General features: G+C 45.1%; 1 protein-coding gene across 2 annotated transcripts in view; it reads left to right on the forward strand.

Annotated features, from left to right (window-relative positions):
* Nucleotides 1–2,744: 2,744 nt before the first annotated feature.
* The window catches only part of LOC310794216 (E3 ubiquitin-protein ligase SMURF2), a 104,424-nt gene continuing 85,423 nt past the window's right edge, over nucleotides 2,745–21,745 (forward strand). For both annotated transcript variants that reach the window (XM_083656165.1, XM_083656166.1), the window contains exon 1: nucleotides 2,745–2,972. In XM_083656165.1, the coding sequence (XP_083512291.1) occupies nucleotides 2,918–2,972 (55 nt within the window). In that variant the 5' untranslated portion in view covers nucleotides 2,745–2,917. The remainder of the gene's footprint in view (nucleotides 2,973–21,745) is intronic.

Raw genomic sequence — 21,745 nt, forward strand, 5'->3', positions numbered from 1 at the left:
CACTGGCAGACATAATGTGGAGCTGTTTCTCAGGAGGTAAAGCGGGTTGTCCACTAATCCCATGGGGTAAAAGAGGTCTGTGGTTCGATCCCCGCCGCCTCCACATGATTAAGTCTCCATGGGCAAGATACCTGCGTGGCATCGATGTATGAATGTCTGTGTGAATGGGTGAATGTACCTACTGACTGTAAAGCGCTTTGGATAAAAGCACTAAAGGCTGGCCATTTACCATAAACAAAGAACAGACCAGCACACTAAAATGTTATTTCAAAAGTTTAATATCAAGTAATCTGGGACAGACAGTTATCAACGGACATGTCAGCCAAAAGGCCGCCTTCCTTTAATTTCACCCGAATCCAACGCCGCCATCCGTGAGTGTGGTCCGCCCTGCCTGCAGGACTACAGGCATCGGCAGACTTTGGCTTTTAGCTTTGGGAGGGCCACTTCAGCGGCAGGAGTCAAGACGCTTTTTGGCCGTTTTACATTTGAAATTTTGCCCGTTTGAAGCCAGATTTAGAGGAATATCGCATTTTAAGGCTGGCATCATCATGGGCTCTCTCTAATTATTGTTTAATTAAGTATAAGAATGGAAATATTAGAATATGAGTAGAATTACAGAACATTAATACTCATTGTATTTAGTAATGTAATGTATATTATATCGTGCTTCACTGTTCACTGTTGCTTTAGACCGTGCTCAAAGACACTTTACAATACAGGATAAAACAACTTTAATAAAGAGAGAAAATATTAAAATAGATGAGAGAGAGATTCAAGATTCAAGATTTTTTATTGTCACTCTGTGGTACAAGTATCACGTGTGAAATTCTTGTGCTGTGGACTCTGTTTACAACATAGTACAAATATAACAGGGCATATGAGTGCAAAAACAACAAGAGACACAACAAGCAATATGGCAGTAGAGTGATAAGACAAGTCAGAGACTGGCATATTCACTGCACATAGGTGCACATGTCATGTGCATACTTTAGACGTGCTTAAACATTTTAAATTCGACGTATTTAACGTACAGGTGCAAATAGCATATACCTAATTAAACATACAATTAAACATTAGACATACATAATGGAAGCAGCTACAGTACGGTACAGTACAGCTACTACACTATTTGTGTATGTTAAGGAGTCTCGTGGCCTGCGGGAAGAAACTGTCCCTCAAGTGATTTGTGCGTGCTTTTGGGACCCTGTATCTCCTCCCTGAGGGTAACAGGGAGAACAGGCTGTTGTGGGGATGGTTTGTGTCTTTGATGATCTTCAGGGACCTCCTGAGGCACCGCTGGTTGTACAGATCTTGCAGTTCTGGCAGCTCACATCCTGTTACGTGCTGGGCCGCGCGTCTCACTCTTCGTAGCGCCCTGCGGTCCATGGTGGTACAGTTCCCGTACCAGGTGGTGAAGCAGCCAGTCAGCAGGCTTTCAATGGTGCCTCTGTAGAAGTCCCTAAGGATTTCTGGCCTTAGCCCAAATTTCTTCAGGCGCCTGAGTCCGTGTAGTCGCTGTTGGGCCTTTTTGACAACAGTGGCAGTGTGGTGCCCATGTCAGGTCCTGGTGGATATTGACTAGCCTGGGTAAACCCATCCCCCACGTGACCTGCTCTCAGACCTGTTCTCAGTCACTATGTGATGATAGTGACTGGGAACTGAGAGAGCAGGTCACGTGGGGGCTGGGTTTACCTAGGCTAGATATTGACTCCCAGGTACTAGTCTGGGCACCTTCCACCCCGCTTTTTGTCATGGGGGCGTAAAACCCGGACCCAGAATTAACACCGGATGGCAATGCGCCTAACAACGTCGTTGTTGCCGTTAGCTTGACGCGGTGATGTTACCTAAACTAGAGTCTGATCAAAACAAAGCTAGCGTTACATAAAACAAAACGTTTATGCAATATGGCATCTCCGCCACCACCGCCTGACACACCGGTCAAAACGGTGAAAGAGGATTCTGATACTTGGGTCAAATTGTCAAGTTAACGTGAAAGTTGACGAGCTAGAAACGCTGCCATCCGGTCTAGGGCGGGCTCTAGGCGGGAACCAGTAGGGTGACAAAATCAATTGTGGGCGGGAGCCAGGCTCTTTCTCGCCGAGAAGAGCCTGGTGACGCGAGGTTACCCAGGTACAGGTACTAGCTGTCCACCCTTTCCATCAGAGAGAGAAAGATTATAGGTCAAAAGCAACAGTGAAAAGTTATTTTTTCTCTCCCCCCCCCCATGATACAGGAGAGAGAGATAGAGGACAGCAGGGGGTGGGGGGTAACATCACTGAATGTATACCTTTAACGATTTGTTTGGCGCAACTCATACGAATAACTGCCGCGGGGTTCCGCATTTCTGGGTGGCAAGTGACGTCACGCTGAGTCGTCCTGTATTGTATTGTATTCTATTGTATTGTTTTGTATTTTATGTTGAAAGGTGAGACGGGAAGTAACGCAGCTTTATAGTGTATGAGCTGGCCACTGCCTGCAGCTAGCACTGTAGCAGCAGTGATCATTTGAGAGCAGCTTGCTTCAGAGCAGAGCAGCACGCTTCAGCTCCCTGCAGACCACAGCCTGTCCGGATCGGATGGAGGAGGAGGGCTCCATTGACTTGCTGTTCGGACTGTCAGACCCGTGGGCCACGGGATGAGATGAGCGGCGTGCGGGGATTTAGTTTGCTTTTTTTTTTTTTTACGGAATACGAGTTCCCGAGGGCAGTGTTCCGCCTGCAACATGACGCTGACACCGTTCTTTTGCATTGCTAGCTAACTAACTAGTATGATTGGCAATGGCGATGATGCTACAAGCTAACGTGTAGCTAGCCGAAGAAGAAGGCTTGTTTTGGGGGTTTATTTGTGAGAAAGGCATACCCTGACACACGTGTTAGACACTTTTTATATTTCTTCATCACGCTGGAACACAAAGGGGGATGTCTAACCACCAAGGAGTTAGGAGAAATGGCCCAGTAAAGCTGCGGTTGACAGGTAAGATCATTTAAAGCCCCTCGTTAGCCTGCTAGTCTGTTGCTGCTGCAGACGGACGACTGCAACGCTACGTTGTCTTGTGTGTTCACGACGTTTTCAACGAGTTGTGTCGCTTGTGTGTTTAGTATTATATATCTTTTGACTGCATGTAATAGCTAGCTGCTCGAAACAGGGATACTCAGTCAGCCATTGAGCCCCTGGCCTGTTAAAGTGAGCAAACATTAATGCTAACTAGCTCTGAAAGCAACAATGTAACAACAACAATGTAGCTAACGACTCCAGGCTGCTTATCAGCGTGGCATCGCCACTGGTCGCTGGCTATTTCTCAAAACTGATCGTATTATTCTTCCTACCGTGGATCAACGCACTTTGATATGTTTTATTTTATATCAATGATGGGAAGAATGACTCTTGTCATAATCATTCACACAATATCCTTAGTCATTTGTCATATTATTTGCAATAACATCAATTGTCAATAATCAGGACTCGGGTGGGAGAATACTACTAGATGGGATTAGGATTACCATTAGCCTGGTTACCAAAATATCACAAAATCAAGAGGGAAATTCCTGAATCGTGGTACAACACTGGTACCATTACAGGCCTTTATGTATAGTTAGATAATGATGCTGATGGTCTAGCAAGAAGAATGTAGACAGTGGCACAAATGCTGCATGAATATACTATATCAGCGAGCATACTATATTATTTACTAGTAAATCCATCCTTTTTCCTTATGAGATCTCCATTTTGTAACAATACCAAACATTTCCTGGTTTGTATTAAAGAGAGCAGTGTTTTGACTGAGAAGAAGATGGCAGTTGGGGCATTTGATGTTTCTCCTGCATCAGTGAGTCAAAAGCTGATTCCTAACCGCTCATCCCATGCTAGCAGCTGAATGCTATTTCATCTGGTGGAAGGCTCGCTGGAAGAGGAGGCAGAGCGCTTCTGATTCTATCATTTAGGCTCCGCTGCACCATTTGGAAGAAAATGTCTCCTCCCTTCAGCATAATGTGCTACAGGTGGACAACAGGTTCTATTTCCGAGAGGAAAATATTGGTGTAATTATCCAGAAAAAATGTGCTTGAGTGGTACTGTAGAAAGAAATGAACATGCAGAACTCAAGGACCCACCCTGCCTTCCCTCCTGCTCGCCCCCCCCCCCCCCCTCCTCCTCCATATGGCCAATGGTTTTAAATGGGCTGCAGTGGTCTTTAGACGGAATCCCAGGAATGTGAAACCTCAGAGAGGAAATGTGAGTCTTTCCCGATCATAGACACATCCTCTGTCTCTGCTTCACTAGAGAGAGAGAATAAGACACATCCTCTGTCTCTGCTTCACTAGAGAGAGAATAAGACACTTCCTCTGTCTCTGCTTCACTAGAGAGAATAAGACACATCCTCTGTCTCTGCTTCACTAGAGAGAATAAGACACATCCTCTGTCTCTGCTTCCCTAGAGAGAATAAGACACATCCTCTGTCTCTGCTTCACTAGAGAGAATAAGACACATCCTCTGTCTCTGCTTCCCTAGAGAGAATAAGACACTTCCTCTGTCTCTGCTTCACTAGAGAGAATAAGACACATCCTCTGTCTCTGCTTCCCTAGAGAGAATAAGACACTTCCTCTGTCTCTGCTTCACTAGAGAGAGAATAAGACACATCCTCTGTCTCTGCTTCACTAGAGAGAATAAGACACATCCTCTGTCTCTGCTTCACTAGAGAGAGAATAAGACACATCCTCTGTCTCTGCTTCACTAGAGAGAATAAGACACATCCTCTGTCTCTGCTTCACTAGAGAGAGAATAAGACACTTCCTCTGTCTCTGCTTCACTAGAGAGAGAATAAGACACATCCTCTGTCTCTGCTTCACTAGAGAGAATAAGACACATCCTCTGTCTCTGCTTCACTAGAGAGAGAATAAGACACATCCTCTGTCTCTGCTTCACTAGAGAGAATAAGACACATCCTCTGTCTCTGCTTCCCTAGAGAGAATAAGACACTTCCTCTGTCTCTGCTTCACTAGAGAGAATAAGACACATCCTCTGTCTCTGCTTCCCTAGAGAGAATAAGACACTTCCTCTGTCTCTGCTTCACTAGAGAGAATAAGACACATCCTCTGTCTCTGCTTCACTAGAGAGAGAATAAGACTCATCCTCTGTCTCTGCTTCACTAGAGAGAGAATAAGACACATCCTCTGTCTCTGCTTCCCTAGAGAGAATAAGACACTTCCTCTGTCTCTGCTTCCCTAGAGAGAATAAGACACATCCTCTGTCTCTGCTTCACTAGAGAGAATAAGACACATCCTCTGTCTCTGCTTCACTAGAGGGAGAATAAGACACTTCCTCTGTCTCTGCTTCACTAGAGAGAGAATAAGACACATCCTCTGTCTCTGCTTCACTAGAGAGAGAATAAGACACATCCTCTGTCTCTGCTTCACTAGAGAGAGAATAAGACACATCCTCTGTCTCTGCTTCACTAGAGAGAATAAGACACATCCTCTGTCTCTGCTTCACTAGAGAGAATAAGACACATCCTCTGTCTCTGCTTCACTAGAGAGAATAAGACACTTCCTCTTAGGGCTGCACGATATTGGAAAAAACTGACATTGCGATATTCCCTGCCCCTGCGATATATATTGCGATGTGAAAAAATACAGATTTTCACCAGATTACCAGAATAGCTCTATTTTAAAGAAAAGAATACTTCTAGAATGATTGGGATGATTTTGTAGAGGAGTCCATCTGATTTTGGAGGGGAAATTAGGTATTTTAATGTTTCTCAACCACTGGGCTGTCGCCTATACTGTAGGCCTCAGAGCGTCATCTATCAGGGTGCATACACATTTTGACCAATGGATTTCCATGACTTAGGCTACATACATGAAAAAGTGAGTAAGTTATGACATTCTACTTTAAAATGTCACTAGCCTACACTTCACTTAGTGTAATGCAGCCTTTAAAACCAGGGAAAGACAACATGTATGCTGTATCACCATATTACCATATCCAACATCTAAGACCATATAGTCTCATATCACAATATTGATATACAATTGATATATTGCCCACCCCTAATATTGAGTGCCAGAATCTACCTCCCAATTATGCTATTTGCAGAAAAACATTAGATTTCATTGATTATAATCACTGCTTTCAACTTCTTTCGTTCTTCTAACGTTTCAATAAATCAACAATGAAACACCCCTGCCACTTTACACACTTGGTCTGACCCCCCGGAAACCCCCTCCAGAAACGACCAAGTGGTACACTCCGCATCTGCGGAGTTCCGGTTTTTGAGCGCAAGGCTGGCAGTACAGAGAGACGAGGATTCACATGCAGCCGACCGGTGACAAACAATTCATTCGTGGAAAGTAATAAATATACATTTAATTGCCCAGATATGTCTCTTCTCTTTTTATTTTCACTGACATGTTTTGTGTAAATAAGTCGCTATGTATGATTAACTCTACCGTAACGTTACTGCTATCATGTGATGCAACATCAGAGACTTGAAGGGGAGAGACAGCCACAGTGATAACACGGACAACTTCTCAGTAATCAGCCTTCGTGTCATAAGTTGCGGTCTTGCTTTTTGGTGTTTCAAGAGTAAATATCTCCACTCCACGGACATGTTGAGTTACAGCAGCCAGCCTGCTGTATGCGAGTGCGCTGCAAACTGTGGACAAGTCCGCCTCCGCAACCACATCGTTTACAGACGGGCTACTGTCAGCAACGCAACATAAGCAAAAGATAATTCAATTTAGGTCTCTGTGCATGTTTGTTGTGTTGAAGCTAAGCACTAAATGAGTGAGTACAGTAGCGGGGCGTCTCTCTCCTTTGAGAGAGCCTGCATTTCACTCAGTAGGCTACCCCTAAAGTGAGAGTTTATCAAGCAACATGACGAGTTAATTTGCTTTTGACATCGCACGTCCTGCGATGTGACTATCGCGCATGCGCACATCGCAATGTCGATGTGTAAACGATATATCGTGCAGCCCTACTTCCTCTGTCTCTGCTTCACTAGAGAGAATAAGACACATCCTCTGTCTCTGCTTCACTAGAGAGAATAAGACACATCCTCTGTCTCTGCTTCACTAGAGAGAATAAGACACATCCTCTGTCTCTGCTTCACTAGAGAGAATAAGACACATCCTCTGTCTCTGCTTCACTAGAGAGAATAAGACACATCCTCTGTCTCTGCTTCACTAGAGAGAATAAGACACTTCCTCTGTCTCTGCTTCACTAGAGAGAGAATAAGACACATCCTCTGTCTCTGCTTCACTAGAGAGAGAATAAGACACTTCCTCTGTCTCTGCTTCACTAGAGAGAATAAGACACGTCCTCTGTCTCTGCTTCACTAGAGAGAGAATAAGACACATCCTCTGTCTCTGCTTCACTAGAGAGAATAAGACACGTCCTCTGTCTCTGCTTCACTAGAGAGAGAATAAGACACATCCTCTGTCTCTGCTTCACTAGAGAGAGAATAAGACACATCCTCTGTCTCTGCTTCACTAGAGAGAGAATAAGACACATCCTCTGTCTCTGCTTCACTAGAGAGAGAATAAGACACATCCTCTGTCTCTGCTTCACTAGAGAGAGAATAAGACACGTCCTCTGTCTCTGCTTCACTAGAGAGAGAGAATAAGACACATCCTCTGTCTCTGCTTCACTAGAGAGAATAAGACACGTCCTCTGTCTCTGCTTCACTAGAGAGAATAAGACACATCCTCTGTCTCTGCTTCACTAGAGAGAATAAGACACATCCTCTGTCTCTGCTTCACTAGAGAGAATAAGACACGTCCTCTGTCTCTGCTTCACTAGAGAGAGAATAAGACACGTCCTCTGTCTCTGCTTCACTAGAGAGAGAATAAGACACATCCTCTGTCTCTGCTTCACTAGAGAGAGAATAAGACACATCCTCTGTCTCTGCTTCACTAGAGAGAATAAGACACATCCTCTGTCTCTGCTTCACTAGAGAGAGAATAAGACACATCCTCTGTCTCTGCTTCACTAGAGAGAATAAGACACATCCTCTGTCTCTGCTTCACTAGAGAGAGAATAAGACACATCCTCTGTCTCTGCTTCACTAGAGAGAATAAGACACGTCCTCTGTCTCTGCTTCACTAGAGAGAATAAGACACATCCTCTGTCTCTGCTTCACTAGAGAGAGAATAAGGGAGAAAGCATTGCTGCTCACACACTGACTGAGCATCATACAGTAGGCCTAGACTTGCCGTGTGTGTTTAGTTGTGCCCGCACCTCATTCATGTGTCTGAGTCTGTGTGTTTAAGCCTAATATTGCATACTGTCTGGCAGCAGTCCAATTTGATGCTGTCTGTCTGTCTCTGTGTCTCTGTCTGTCTCTGTCTGTCTGTCTCTGTGTCTCTGTCTGTCTCTGTCTGTCTGTCTCTGTGTCTCTGTCTGTCTGTCTGTCTGTCTCTGTGTCTCTGTCTGTCTGTGTCTGTCTCTGTGTCTCTGTCTGTCTGTCTGCATGCTTGTTTCTGTGACAGAGGGAAGGGAAATAGGCTTGACCAAAAGCTTGCATGCATGCATCTAAAGAGATGCATGCAAGTTTCATAAGCTTTTTTTGTTTACTTCTTGGAATGTTTTATTAGGCAATTAATACCAGCTGTCTATTAATAAAAGCTGTCTATTAATACCAGCTGTCTATTAATAAAAGCTGTCTATTAATAGTTCTGTGTCTCTATGGTTGGAAACATTTACTTCTTGAACATGTGAGGAAGTACGCTAATGGCAACTATACACAGCCTGCTGATCTCACTGACCAAGGTGCAAAATCAAAACCAACCAAGTGCCAGCTGTCTGTCAAATGTGTGTTTTGTGCATAAATCACTAATGGTCACCTGCCACACAGTGACTTTGTGGAACATGGGCATTTGAAAGCCTCAGTTAGCCCATTGATACCTGATGCAGCATTTGCGTGTATATCCCTCATTTGTGTTTTTTTTTTTTTTTTTTAACCTTTATTCATCTCACTGAGAGCAATGCTCTCTTTTTCAGGAGTGCCCTGTTCACATTCACACACACATTCATACCTGGAAGCTGACCAGTACAACCACAGTCTGATCTGCTGGCCACTGATCAGCTCCACTGGAGCAGATGGGGTTAAGGGCCTTGCTCAAGGGCACCTCAGTGGTGGTAATGAGGGAGGGGCAAGCGCTGCCTTTTCACTTTCCCCACCCAGATTTATCCTGCCGGTCCCGGGGATTGAACTGACGACCTTCCGGTCACAAGCTCGCTTCTCTAACCATTGGGCCACCACTGCCCGGTCACTGCCCCTGTGTGTGTATCCCTTTAAGACACGGTTCACAGTCTTAAAGGGATACACACACAAATGCTGCATCGGGTATCAATGGGTTAGGCTACAGTGTTTGGGCTTTGCTTGTACTCAAACTTTGTCCATGCTGGCTGCGCATGAGCCAATCAAATCACAGCAAAGCAATCAAACAGGCGCCACATTTCGAAATACTCTTAATTTCAATTCTGTTGCACTTAGTTTACCAGCTCTTGGCAGATTAGGCTAACCCTAACCCTTTGGGATGTAGCTCCGTGCTTAACCAAGAGCTTTCCCCAATGTCCTCATATGGCCACATGTCTTGACTTTGGAGAAGCTCTGCCTTGGCTGATCGCTGCCTTTGGGCTGTCATCAGTAACACCACTGTCCCCTTGCCGCCAGCTCACGCCGCCTGGCTGTGACTAACCCGGGCCGCCTGGCTGTGACTAACCCGGGCCGCCTGGCTGTGACTAACCCAGGCCGCCTGGCTGTGACTAACCCGGGCCACCTGGCTGTGACTAACCCGGGCCACCTGGCTGTGACTAACCCGGGCCGCCTGGCTGTGACTAACCCGGGCCACCTGGCTGTGACTAACCCGGGCCACCTGGCTGTGACTAACCCGGGCCGCCTGGCTGTGACTAACCCGGGCCACCTGGCTGTGACTAACCCGGGCCGCCTGGCTGTGACTAACCCGGGCCGCCTGGCTGTGACTAACCCGGGCCGCCTGGCTGTGACTAACCCGGGTCGCCTGGCTGTGACTAACCCGGGCCACCTGGCTGTGACTAACCCGGGCCACCTGGCTGTGACTAACCCGGGCCGCTTGGCTGTGACTAACCCGGGCCACCTGGCTGTGACTAACCCGGGCCACCTGGCTGTGACTAACCCGGGCCGCCTGGCTGTGACTAACCCGGGCCGCCTGGCTGTGACTAACCCGGGCCACCTGGCTGTGACTAACCCGGGCCACCTGGCTGTGACTAACCCGGGCCACCTGGCTGTGACTAACCCGGGCCACCTGGCTGTGACTAACCCGGGCCGCCTGGCTGTGACTAACCCAGGCGGGGGGGTTCTTTGCTCTTAAAGCCAGCCTTCACTGTCAGGACTCTCAACCTGCCTGCAATTTAGTCACCATTACTCTCGGATGAAATTTCGATCAAGAACTCCATACAGAATCAAGGTATGGCTGACGTTAACCTAGTGGTTGTTCTGTCTGCGTTTCTCACAGATCTCTGTGATTGGAGTGCGTTGTTGTTGTTTAGATTTATTTGGTGTATTTTGCATTTGGCCTTTTTTGATGGGACAGTGAGTAGAAAGGAAAGCAGGGAGAGAGAGGAGCACATGCAGCAACGGGTCTACCTCCCCCTACTGGGCTCTTCTCGTGTGTGTGTGTGTGTGTGTGTGTGTGTGTGTGTGTGTGTGTGTGTACTTTCAGCTCTCAAAATGTACAGCTGTGTGTGTCCGTTTGTTTGGATGCACAAGCACAGTGCTTGTGTTTTCAAAACGGAAGACAAGCACACACATGTGCACTCTTACGCACATGCACGTCACACACTCATACACACGCACACTCATACACGCATGCACACTCATAAACACACACACACATGCACACTCATACACACGCACACTCATACACACCACACTCATACACACGCACACTCATACACACGCACACTCATACACATACTTGAGCTTCCACAGGATGTACTGTCAGCACGCGAGGCCGAGCTAAATTAGTCCGGTTGGCTTCCTAAAATACAAGGAATGTATGTATGCATGTTGCAGAGAGAGTGTGCTGTGGACAGTTGTATTTATGCATGTTGCAGAGAGAGTGTGCTGTGGACAGTTGTATGTATGCATGTTGCAGAGAGAGTGTGCTGTGGACAGTTGTATTTATGCATGTTGCAGAGAGAGTGTGCTGTGGACAGTTGTATTTATGCATGTTGCAGAGAGAGTGTGCTGTGGACAGTTGTATGTATGCATGTTGCAGAGAGAGTGTGCTGTGGACAGTTGTATTTATGCATGTTGCAGAGAGAGTGTGCTGTGGACAGTTGTATGTATGCACGTTGCAGAGAGAGTGTGCTGTGGACAGTTGTATTTATGCATGTTGCAGAGAGAGTGTGCTGTGGACAGTTGTATTTATGCATGTTGCAGAGAGAGTGTGCTGTGGACAGTTGTATTTATGCATGTTGCAGAGAGAGTGTGCTGTGGACAGTTGTATTTATGCATGTTGCAGAGAGAGTGTGCTGTGGACAGTTGTATTTATGCATGTTGCAGAGAGAGTGTGCTGTGGACAGTTGTATGTATGCATGTTGCAGAGAGAGTGTGCTGTGGACAGTTGTATTTATGCATGTTGCAGAGAGAGTGTGCTGTGGACAGTTGTATTTATGCATGTTGCAGAGAGAGTGTGCTGTGGACAGTTGTATGTATGCATGTTGCAGAGAGAGTGTGCTGTGGACAGTTGTATTTATGCATGTTGCAGAGAGAGTGTGCTGTGGACAGTTGTATTTATGCATGTTGCAGAGAGAGTGTGCTGTGGACAGTTGTATTTATGCATGTTGCAGAGAGAGTGTGCTGTGGACAGTTGTATTTATGCATGTTGCAGAGAGAGTGTGCTGTGGACAGTTGTATTTATGCATGTTGCAGAGAGAGTGTGCTGTGGACAGTTGTATTTATGCACGTTGCAGAGAGAGTGTGCTGTGGACAGTTGTATTTATGCATGTTGCAGAGAGAGTGTGCTGTGGACAGTTGTATTTATGCACGTTGCAGAGAGTGTGCTGTGGACAGTTGTATTTATGCACGTTGCAGAGAGAGTGTGCTGTGGACAGTTGTATTTATGCACGTTGCAGAGAGAGTGTGCTGTGGACAGTTGTATTTATGCATGTTGCAGAGAGAGTGTGGTGTGGACAGTTGTATTTATGCATGTTGCAGAGAGAGTGTGCTGTGGACAGTTGTATTTATGCACGTTGCAGAGAGAGTGTGCTGTGGACAGTTGTATTTATGCATGTTGCAGAGAGAGTGTGGTGTGGACAGTTGTATTTATGCACGTTGCAGAGAGAGTGTGCTGTGGACAGTTGTATTTATGCATGTTGCAGAGAGAGTGTGGTGTGGACAGTTGTATTTATGCATGTTGCAGAGAGAGTGTGCTGTGGACAGTTGTATTTATGCACGTTGCAGAGAGAGTGTGCTGTGGACAGTTGTATTTATGCACGTTGCAGAGAGAGTGTGCTGTGGACAGTTGTATTTATGCACGTTGCAGAGAGAGTGTGCTGTGGACAGTTGTATTTATGCACGTTGCAGAGAGAGTGTGCTGTGGACAGTTGTATTTATGCACGTTGCAGAGAGAGTGTGCTGTGGACAGTTGTATTTATGCATGTTGCAGAGAGAGTGTGCTGTGGACAGTTGTATTTATGCATGTTGCAGAGAGAGTGTGCTGTGGACAGTTGTATTTATGCATTTTGCAGAGAGAGTGTGCTGTGGACAGTTGTATTTATTAGGGGTGTCACAATATATCGTCCCACGAAATTTCGCGATAGTAAAACGTCACGATATGTATCGTTGAGATGAAATCTCATATCGCAAAAAAAAAAAAAAAAAAAATCCAAAAAATAGACTAAGAAACGTCTTTGTTTGTTGAAGTTCAATGTGTGGAAAGTAGTTCAGTTGAACAAGTCTCTGAAGAGACACATGAGAAGTTATACAGGAGAGAAACCATTCAATTGAGTTTCTGGCAAAACTGTTTACTTGACAGGAAAAACTGAAGATGAATAAAAAATAGATTAAGAAAAGTCTTGTTGTTTGAGTTTGAAGAAAAACTGAAGATGCATAATGAGAATTTATACTGCTGAGAAACCTTTTAGTTCAAAGTAAATCTAAGTGACGGTGTAACTCATTCTATTTCAAGATAAGCCTTATCTCCAATCTCATGTTTTTTCTAGTTGTTATTGTAATAACAATTTCCCACAACAGCATGTTTTGTATTTGTGCATTTCAAATAAAATACTACTTTTCCAGTCATATATTGTCATTATTCAAGTTTAAAAAAATATTGTTAAAATCGTATCGTATCGTATCGTTATCGTGAACCCAGTATCGTGATACGTATCGTATCGTGAACTGAGTGTATCGTGACACCCCTAGTATTTATGCATGTTGCAGAGAGAGTGTGCTGTGGACAGTTGTATTTATGCACGTTGCAGAGAGAGTGTGCTGTGGACAGTTGTATTTATGCATGTTGCAGAGAGAGTGTGCTGTGGACAGTTGTATTTATGCATGTTGCAGAGAGAGTGTGCTGTGGACAGTTGTATTTATGCATTTTGCAGAGAGAGTGTGCTGTGGACAGTTGTATTTATGCATGTTGCAGAGAGAGTGTGCTGTGGACAGTTGTATTTATGCACGTTGCAGAGAGAGTGTGCTGTGGACAGTTGTATTTATGCATGTTGCAGAGAGAGTGTGCTGTGGACAGTTGTATTTATGCATGTTGCAGAGAGAGTGTGCTGTGGACAGTTGTATTTATGCATGTTGCAGAGAGAGTGTGCTGTGGACAGTTGTATTTATGCATGTTGCAGAGAGAGTGTGCTGTGGACAGTTGTATTTATGCATGTTGCAGAGAGAGTGTGCTGTGGACAGTTGTATTTATGCATGTTGCAGAGAGAGTGTGCTGTGGACAGTTGTATTTAGTAGGGATGGGCATTTTAACCAATTTAAATACTCGAGTACTCTCCTTCTATTATGAACGAGTAATCGGGTACTCGCTGGGGGGGGGGGGGGTTTGGGGGTCCGTGTGGAAACTCACACTTAACCCAAGTTTGGTTATGTTAAGCAGTTATTTTCGAATATCTATTACTATGTCTATGGTAATGACGGAGCAGGGGTAATCTGCTGTGTATGGGGCTGTCCACACATAGCGTTTGCATGTTTGCATGGAAAAAGCACTATACCTGTATAGGGATGTCACGATACCAAAATTATGAGTTCGATACCGATACCTGCCTAAGTATCTCGATACCGATACTGAAACGATACCACGGCAAAAAACTAAAACATCAGGAAAAGTATTGGAATAAATAGAGGGGACAAAACATGGAACTTAAAACTTATTTTATTGATTTAACAAGGTAATGCACAGCCATGTAGTCATTTTACTACATGCTGGTAGTACTGCCACCACGTGTGGCGCTGAACATGCTAGAACTTTTATTATCTAGTGTAAAATTAACATAATCTCTCCTGTAAACATATTTTAAAGGAATGTCAACCGTTTAAACTTATAAATAATATAAATAAAATATATTTTCACACAGCTGCTACACTATTATAGCTATTTGTTTTATCCAAAAAAAGTACTCTGTACTTGCAGCTCCTAAGCTTCATTAACATGAAGTGCCTGATTTATGGTTAATCTAGTAATATATATTATTTTCACACATAAATGTAGGCTATTGAAATGTAGGCTTATTATGTGGTGTATTCCCAGCCCCCCCCCCCCCCCCCCCCATACGTGTAGGCTAGGTGTTTTTTACAATGAATTCGTATATCATTAATAATTGGGATTATTGTAAATATTAGGATAGGTGAGATCAGATGACTGCTTACCATGTAAAAGCTTTAATAACACTGGCATTGAGGACCATAGTGTTATTAAATATTGTACATGGTATGCAGTCATCTGATGTCCCCTCCCCTAAACGTTACATGTCATGACTTTCTCCTTGGCAGAGATCTGTGCTCCAGCACATTGCCTCGTGTTTCACTGTAAACGAGTAGGCTATTGTGACAAGCGAACTTTTTCAGTGAAACAAGTTCGCTTGTCACACAATACTCGTTGGACTTATTTGAGGGCATGTATGTTTATCGTTCACGTTCGCTAACCTGTCGGTCTTTAAACTCTTTGAACAGGTCGGGGTGCCTGTCGGCAAGATGTTTAGCCAGGTTCGATGTGTTTGATCCTTTCGCTTGCGTCACGTTGAAGCACCTTTTACACACTGGTTTGGAGGTGTCCACGGGCTTGCCTTCGCTGTCGGCAACGTAAGCAAAATATTTCCATATTTCGCTTCGTGCATCTGCTTTTTCTACAAGCGTTGGTCGGCTTGCAAGACTAGAAGAAGCCGCTGCCATTTTCGCTGCGTCTGTCCTGTGTGTCGGGGTGCTGTAGTGAGGACGACTGTGGCCAGAGAGCGAGCAGAGAGGGAAGAGAGGAAAGTCGACACGCCCCCACATGAAGCAGAGCTTTTTTTCACTTTTCACGAGTCACCATTGGTTCAAGGCAAGGCTGTGTTGCCTTCACGTGAGGTGGGAGACAGGCTCTCAACTGTAATGCCGCTGTGTCTCTCTCCTCCGCTAACAAACACCACGGTCGCACACTGACGCAACCCATGACATTTTTTTAAGTATCGGTACTAAATTAACGTGGTATAGTATCCTTTTTAACGGCAGGGAACCGCGGTACCATACTAATACCGGTATACCGTGCAACCCTATACCTGTAGCACTTTGTGTGAGGAGAGGGACAATTAGGTGACGTTAGCTGCAGCTGTTGTCCCTACCTCAGATCTCTGGTGGTTGGATGGCATTAGTTAGTGCTTCATTCGAGCAGACTTGCGAAACAAACGAAGGCTCATTTCCAATAGGCCTACATGTCCGGTATAATCCATTCTGCTTTATGATCAGTATAGTAACGTAAATATACAGATTACAAGGTCCGGTGTTCTGCCAAAAAGTGAAAACTGACCAGTGTCCATGACGTTAGCTGCAGCTAAATAGTGATCGCTATGAATCAATAAAGTGATTCGTTCTCCACATCTCTTGTGGCTAACATTATGGGACAACGACAGTGTAGTCAGTAAACTAGTGCCATGTTTTCAATGAGTTTTATCGGGCGTGCGTTATGGAGAAGTGTACGTCTGTCTCGTGTCGTTAACGGGAGCGCATCTCCACCAGTCAATTTTCGTGATGAGCTGGGAAACTTCCAGTTAAAACTTTCAAAATAATATTACGTAAACAAAAGTAAATAGCTTATTGATGCATGTTGGATGAGAAAAGGGTATTTCAACGAACAAAGCAGCAAACCTTGTATCAAAATACTTGTGATGTTAAGATTACGATTGAAACTGTGGCTGTAAAGCATTACTCAAAATTTATATTAATGCCAATGTTACAATAAGGGTTTTATTTTGAAAGGCCTAAAGCAGATTACATACTTTTACATTCTGGCTGACTTGACGCCCGTGCAGTTATGTCTGAAACACAGCCATGCTGCCTGTATAGTAGGGCTGTGGCGATTCACTTATCTCCCGATTCGATACTATCACGATTCTTGGGTGCCGATTCGATTTATATTGCGATTCTTAAGTATTGCGATTCTACGATTATTGCGATTCGATATTACGATTTATTGCGATTTTTGTTTATTTTTTTCTTTTCTTTTTTCAGTTTGCTTTTTTACACTAGATTAGAACATGGGAAAAGTTGAATCATACACTAGAGACTGTATATTATATATCATGAGTAGGGCTGGGCGATATAGTTAAAAACAGGGGCGGACTGGGATCATAATTCAGGCCGGGCATTAGATACCAAGCAGGCCAGGCCGATATGGGCCGACGCGCGTGAAATTTGGGCCGTTTGAAGCCCAATTTGGGCCGTTTGAAGCCAGATTTGGGCCGTTTGAAGTCCAATTTTACAATGAGATGCACCCACTTTAACCCTGAAGTGTAATTATTACTTCAGACTAACTAATAAAGTAATAAAACCACTAGTAAACCAGTAGGCGGCGCCTGGCCTGCTGTTCAGTGAGTGGCCTGACTGCAAGCACATTTTTTTTTTTTTTTTGCGATTATCGATTATGGAATAAAAGATCGATCCAAAAAATCGTGACATTAAAAATCGCGATACTTAGGTGAATCGATTTTTTCCCCCACCCCTACTGTATAGCCAGATCCACATGACGATGTGTGCGTACCATTTTTAAAGGGGTGGGACGAGTACCCGAACAACGCAAACATTACTCGAGTACTGACGTTATGAATGGGTACTCGAGTACCCGGGTACTCCCGCCCATCCCTAGTATTTAGGCACGTTGCAGAGAGAGCGCGCTGTGGACACTTGTATTTAGGCTTGCAGGCTTCTCCATAATCTAGGCCCGTTAAAACTCATTGAAAACATTGCGTTTACACAGCACATTACCCCTGCTCTAGTCATCAGCCTATCAGAACACAGCACATTACCCCTGCTCTAGTCATCAGCCTATCAGAACACGGCACATTACCCCTGCTCTAGTCATCAGCCTATCAGAACACAGCACATTACCCCTGCTCTAGTCATCAGCCTATCAGAACCCAGCACATTACCCCTGCTCTAGTCATCAGCCTATCAGAACACTTTGAGCTTGTTGAAGCAACAGTCAGATCCCCACCAATGATAAGAAGGGAAAAATCTGTAGTTTAGATTTTTCATTAAGAGAAAAGCACTGCTGTTATCGATACAGTTGCAAATGAGAATTGTATCCATCTTATTGATATGATCAATAATACTTTGGAGAACCTTACCTTCAAGGTAAATAGGTAGAGAGAAGCCCTACTACAGGTTGTTTGGCCCTGGGCATCTGAAGCAGAGGTGAGTGCTGCTAGACTCTGTAATGAAGAGTCTGGCTGCACAGGAAACACAAGAAGCTCTGTCTGAGTGAATGCATAGTCTGCGGCTAGAATCATTAGCTTAGCTTTAAGAGCCACATGCCATGTGTAGTGAATGGTACTGGTTGTATACATACATTGTGGTGAATTCTCCTCCAGTCTAAATATTGCACTGGTAGTAGTATAGATGAGTCTGTGTGCACAGGGCTTGTCGGGGAAGAGAGGCTGTGTCAGAACCTTTTTACCATTTGGGGGTCACTGTGTGTTGTGGTGAGATGTCATTTAGCTCATAGCTCTATACCCAACCTTCCTTCACCTCTGTTTAGTCTGCCTCAGTTAGCATATACTCCAGATGACCACACACACACACACAGACACACACACACACACACACACACACACACACACACACACACACGCACACACACACACACACACACACACACAGACAGAGACCCCCCCCCCCCCTCGTCAGTCAGTCATTTAGTGTGCACGTGGCCTCCCTCCTCATATGGAAACCTTATGTTGGCTCTATGGTGGAACTGTTCCAGCTGTAGGTTCCATCCTTAACCAGTCAATCTAAAGAGAGAATGCAGGAGAGGACAGTGTTTAGATGCAGGTCAAACGGTACTCTGACGTGTCACATTTTACTTGATTTATTTTTTAAGGCTAAGATTTTGTTCAATTCTCAATTCTTCAAAACACTGCCTTTCGTTGTCACCATTGGGTTATAGCAGGTACAGGCATTTCAGCCAGCGACATATCCACCCTTTTTATGTTTTGTAAACAGCCATTACCTATTTTGTGGGCGGAGCTGAACTGGTTGCAGGAAGTGACAGCTAGTGGTTCAGCTGTCATAGAAATATGGAAGATCCTGACTCCTCCTCCACGTATTTTAAAGCTGTGCCAGCAACAGACAGACAGTTAACTTACACAAATAAACTAACTACTGTTTCAATGGAGTGAGGTTTCCTGACCCGTACTCACTGTCAGGATGGGTCTAGGATCCAACTACATACATCACAAAGTTGCAGTGCCGGACATCGTCAAATTCCTAGTGGGAATGTCCAGCGTCTATACGGCACAAGATGTCTTTTTCCTGTATTCCGGGGATCTCTCTCTTTTCGGCTTTAGTTCCTCAGAGTTTTGGATACGGCGATGCATGCGCAACTAACCCTGTGACGTCCTGTAACTAACCCTGTGACATCCTGTAACTAACCCTGTGACGTCCTGTAACTAACCGTGTGACGTCCTGTAACTAACCCTGTGACGTTCTGTAACTAACCGTGTGACGTCCTGTAACTAACCGTGTGACGTCCTGTAACTAACCGTGTGACGTCCTGTAACTAACCGTGTGACGTCCTGTAACTAACCCTGGGACGTCCTGTAACTAACCCTGTGGCGTCCTGTAACTGACGCTGTGACGTCCTGTAACTAACCCTGTGACGTCCTGTAACTAACCCTGTGACGTCCTGTAACTAACCCTGTGACGTCCTGTAACTAACCCTGTGACGTCCTGTAACTAACCATGTGAAGTCCTGTAACTAACCCTGGGACGTCCTGTAACTAACCCTGTGATGTCCTGTAACTGACCCTGTGACGTCCTGTAACTAACCCTGTGACGTCCTGTAACTGACCCTGTGACGTCCTGTAACTGACCCTGGGACGTCCTGTAACTAACCCTGTGACGTCCTGTAACTAACCCTGGGACGTCCTGTAACTAACCCTGTGACGTCCTGTAACTAACCCTGTGACGTCCTGTAACTAACCCTGTGAAGTCCTGTAACTAACCCTGTGACGTCCTGTAACTGACCCTGTGACGTCCTGTAACTAACCCTGTGAAGTCCTGTAACTAACCCTATGACGTCCTGTAACTACCCTGATGTCCTGTAACTAACCCTGTGACGTCCTGTAACTAACCCTGATGTCCTGTAACTAACCCTGTGACGTCCTGTACCTAACTCTGTGACGTCCTGTAACTAACCCTGTGACGTCCTGTAACTAACCCTGTGACGTCCTGTAACTAACCCTGTGACGTCCTGTAACTAACCCTGTGACGTCCTGTAACTAACCCTGTGATTTCCTGTAAGTAACCCTGTGACGTCCTGTAACCCTGTGACGTCCTGTAACCCTGTGACGTCCTGTAACCCTGTGACGTCCTGTAACTAACCCTGTGAAGTCCACTCTAAAAGGGTCTGTTGGAGCTACCTTCACTCTGCCTTCTTCAGCTCCCCCCCTTTAACTGATGAGGCTTTCACAAGTTGTTAAGAGAGATGATAGTTTCAACATCTGCTGAATGTTTCCATGTCATTGGAAAATGTAGTCTAGCCGCCTTAAATGTGTCTGTCTGACTAGAAGGCTCGAGAAAAAAACTACCTGCACCTTCTTCAACCTCTGGTGCCGGCTTCTCTTTGAGAAAGAAAGACAAATGTGCAACGCTCTCTTGTTTTGATGATTCATGAAAGTTTTGCTTTCCTCAAGATTTTTGCGGCAGAGTCATTTTGGCAGTTCCTGAAAGTTGTCTGTGTCTAGACAACAAGCAAGAATGTTATTATTATTACAGCCCTCGAATGCCAGGATTTCTAAAGAACCAGCCTTTCCCCCTTCCCTTACCCCATCCATCTTCAGACCAGGCCGTGGTGGAACGAGACTCTTGCTATGTTCTCACCCCCGCAAGTGTTTTTGTTTTGGATCTTGGCATGGCCGACACTGATTTACGGGGATGTAATTCCATAATGCACTTTGGCGTTCCCCCCCAGGGCTCGTCCACATGCGGGATTATCCCCCGTCGTTTAATTGATTTGTTTTGAGTTGACTTGTGGATTTTCCCATTAGCTCTCGAGCACGTTGAGCACGTTGAGCACATTGAACACGTTGAACACGTTGAGCACATTGAGCACGTTGAACACGTTGAGCACGTTGAACACATTGAGCACATTGAACACGTTGAGCACGTTGAACACATTGAACACGTTGAGCACATTGAGCACGTTGAACACATTGAACACATTGAACACGTTGAGCACGTTGAACACGTTGAGCACGTTGAGCACGTTGAACACGTTGAACACATTGAACACATTGAACACGTTGAGCACGTTGAACACATTGAGCACATTGAACACATTGAACACATTGAACACGTTGAGCACGTTGAGCACGTTGAACACATTGAGCACGTTGAGCACGTTGAACACATTGAGCACATTGAACACGTTGAACACGTTGAGCACATTGAACACGTTGAACACATTGAGCACGTTGAACACATTGAACACATTGAACACGTTGAGCACGTTGAACACATTGAGCACATTGAACACGTTGAACACGTTGAACACATTGAGCACATTGAACACGTTGAACACGTTGAACACGTTGAACACATTGAACACGTTGAACACGTTGAGCACGTTGAACACGTTGAACACGTTGAACACGTTGAACACGTTGAACACGTTGAACACGTTGAACACGTTGAACACGTTGAACGCGTTGAGCGCGTTGAACGCGTTGAGCGCGTTGAACACGTTGAGCACGTTGAGCACGTTGAGCACGTTGAGCACGTTGAGGCACATGGCTCTGGTGAGGAGGCAGCCGGTCCATCCTGCACAACTCAAGATGGATGCCCCTTGTTATCCGATCAGGCCATGATGATCTGTTTTGAAACTATTCAAATGACAAATTGAAGCTGGCTTGTTAGGAAAGGCAACGAGTAGCTGAAGCAACGCTCTCCTCGGGTCTCAATAAAACACTGTTTAGCAGGAGGAGACAGTGACTCAGTAATGAAATGTCACCAGGCACTGCCAGTCTCATAACTCAGCTTTACTGTCTGCTGGTCATGAGATGTT

This window comes from Poromitra crassiceps, assembly GCF_964638095.1.
Source record: "Poromitra crassiceps genome assembly, chromosome: 19".
Lineage (NCBI taxonomy): Eukaryota > Metazoa > Chordata > Actinopteri > Beryciformes > Melamphaidae > Poromitra > Poromitra crassiceps.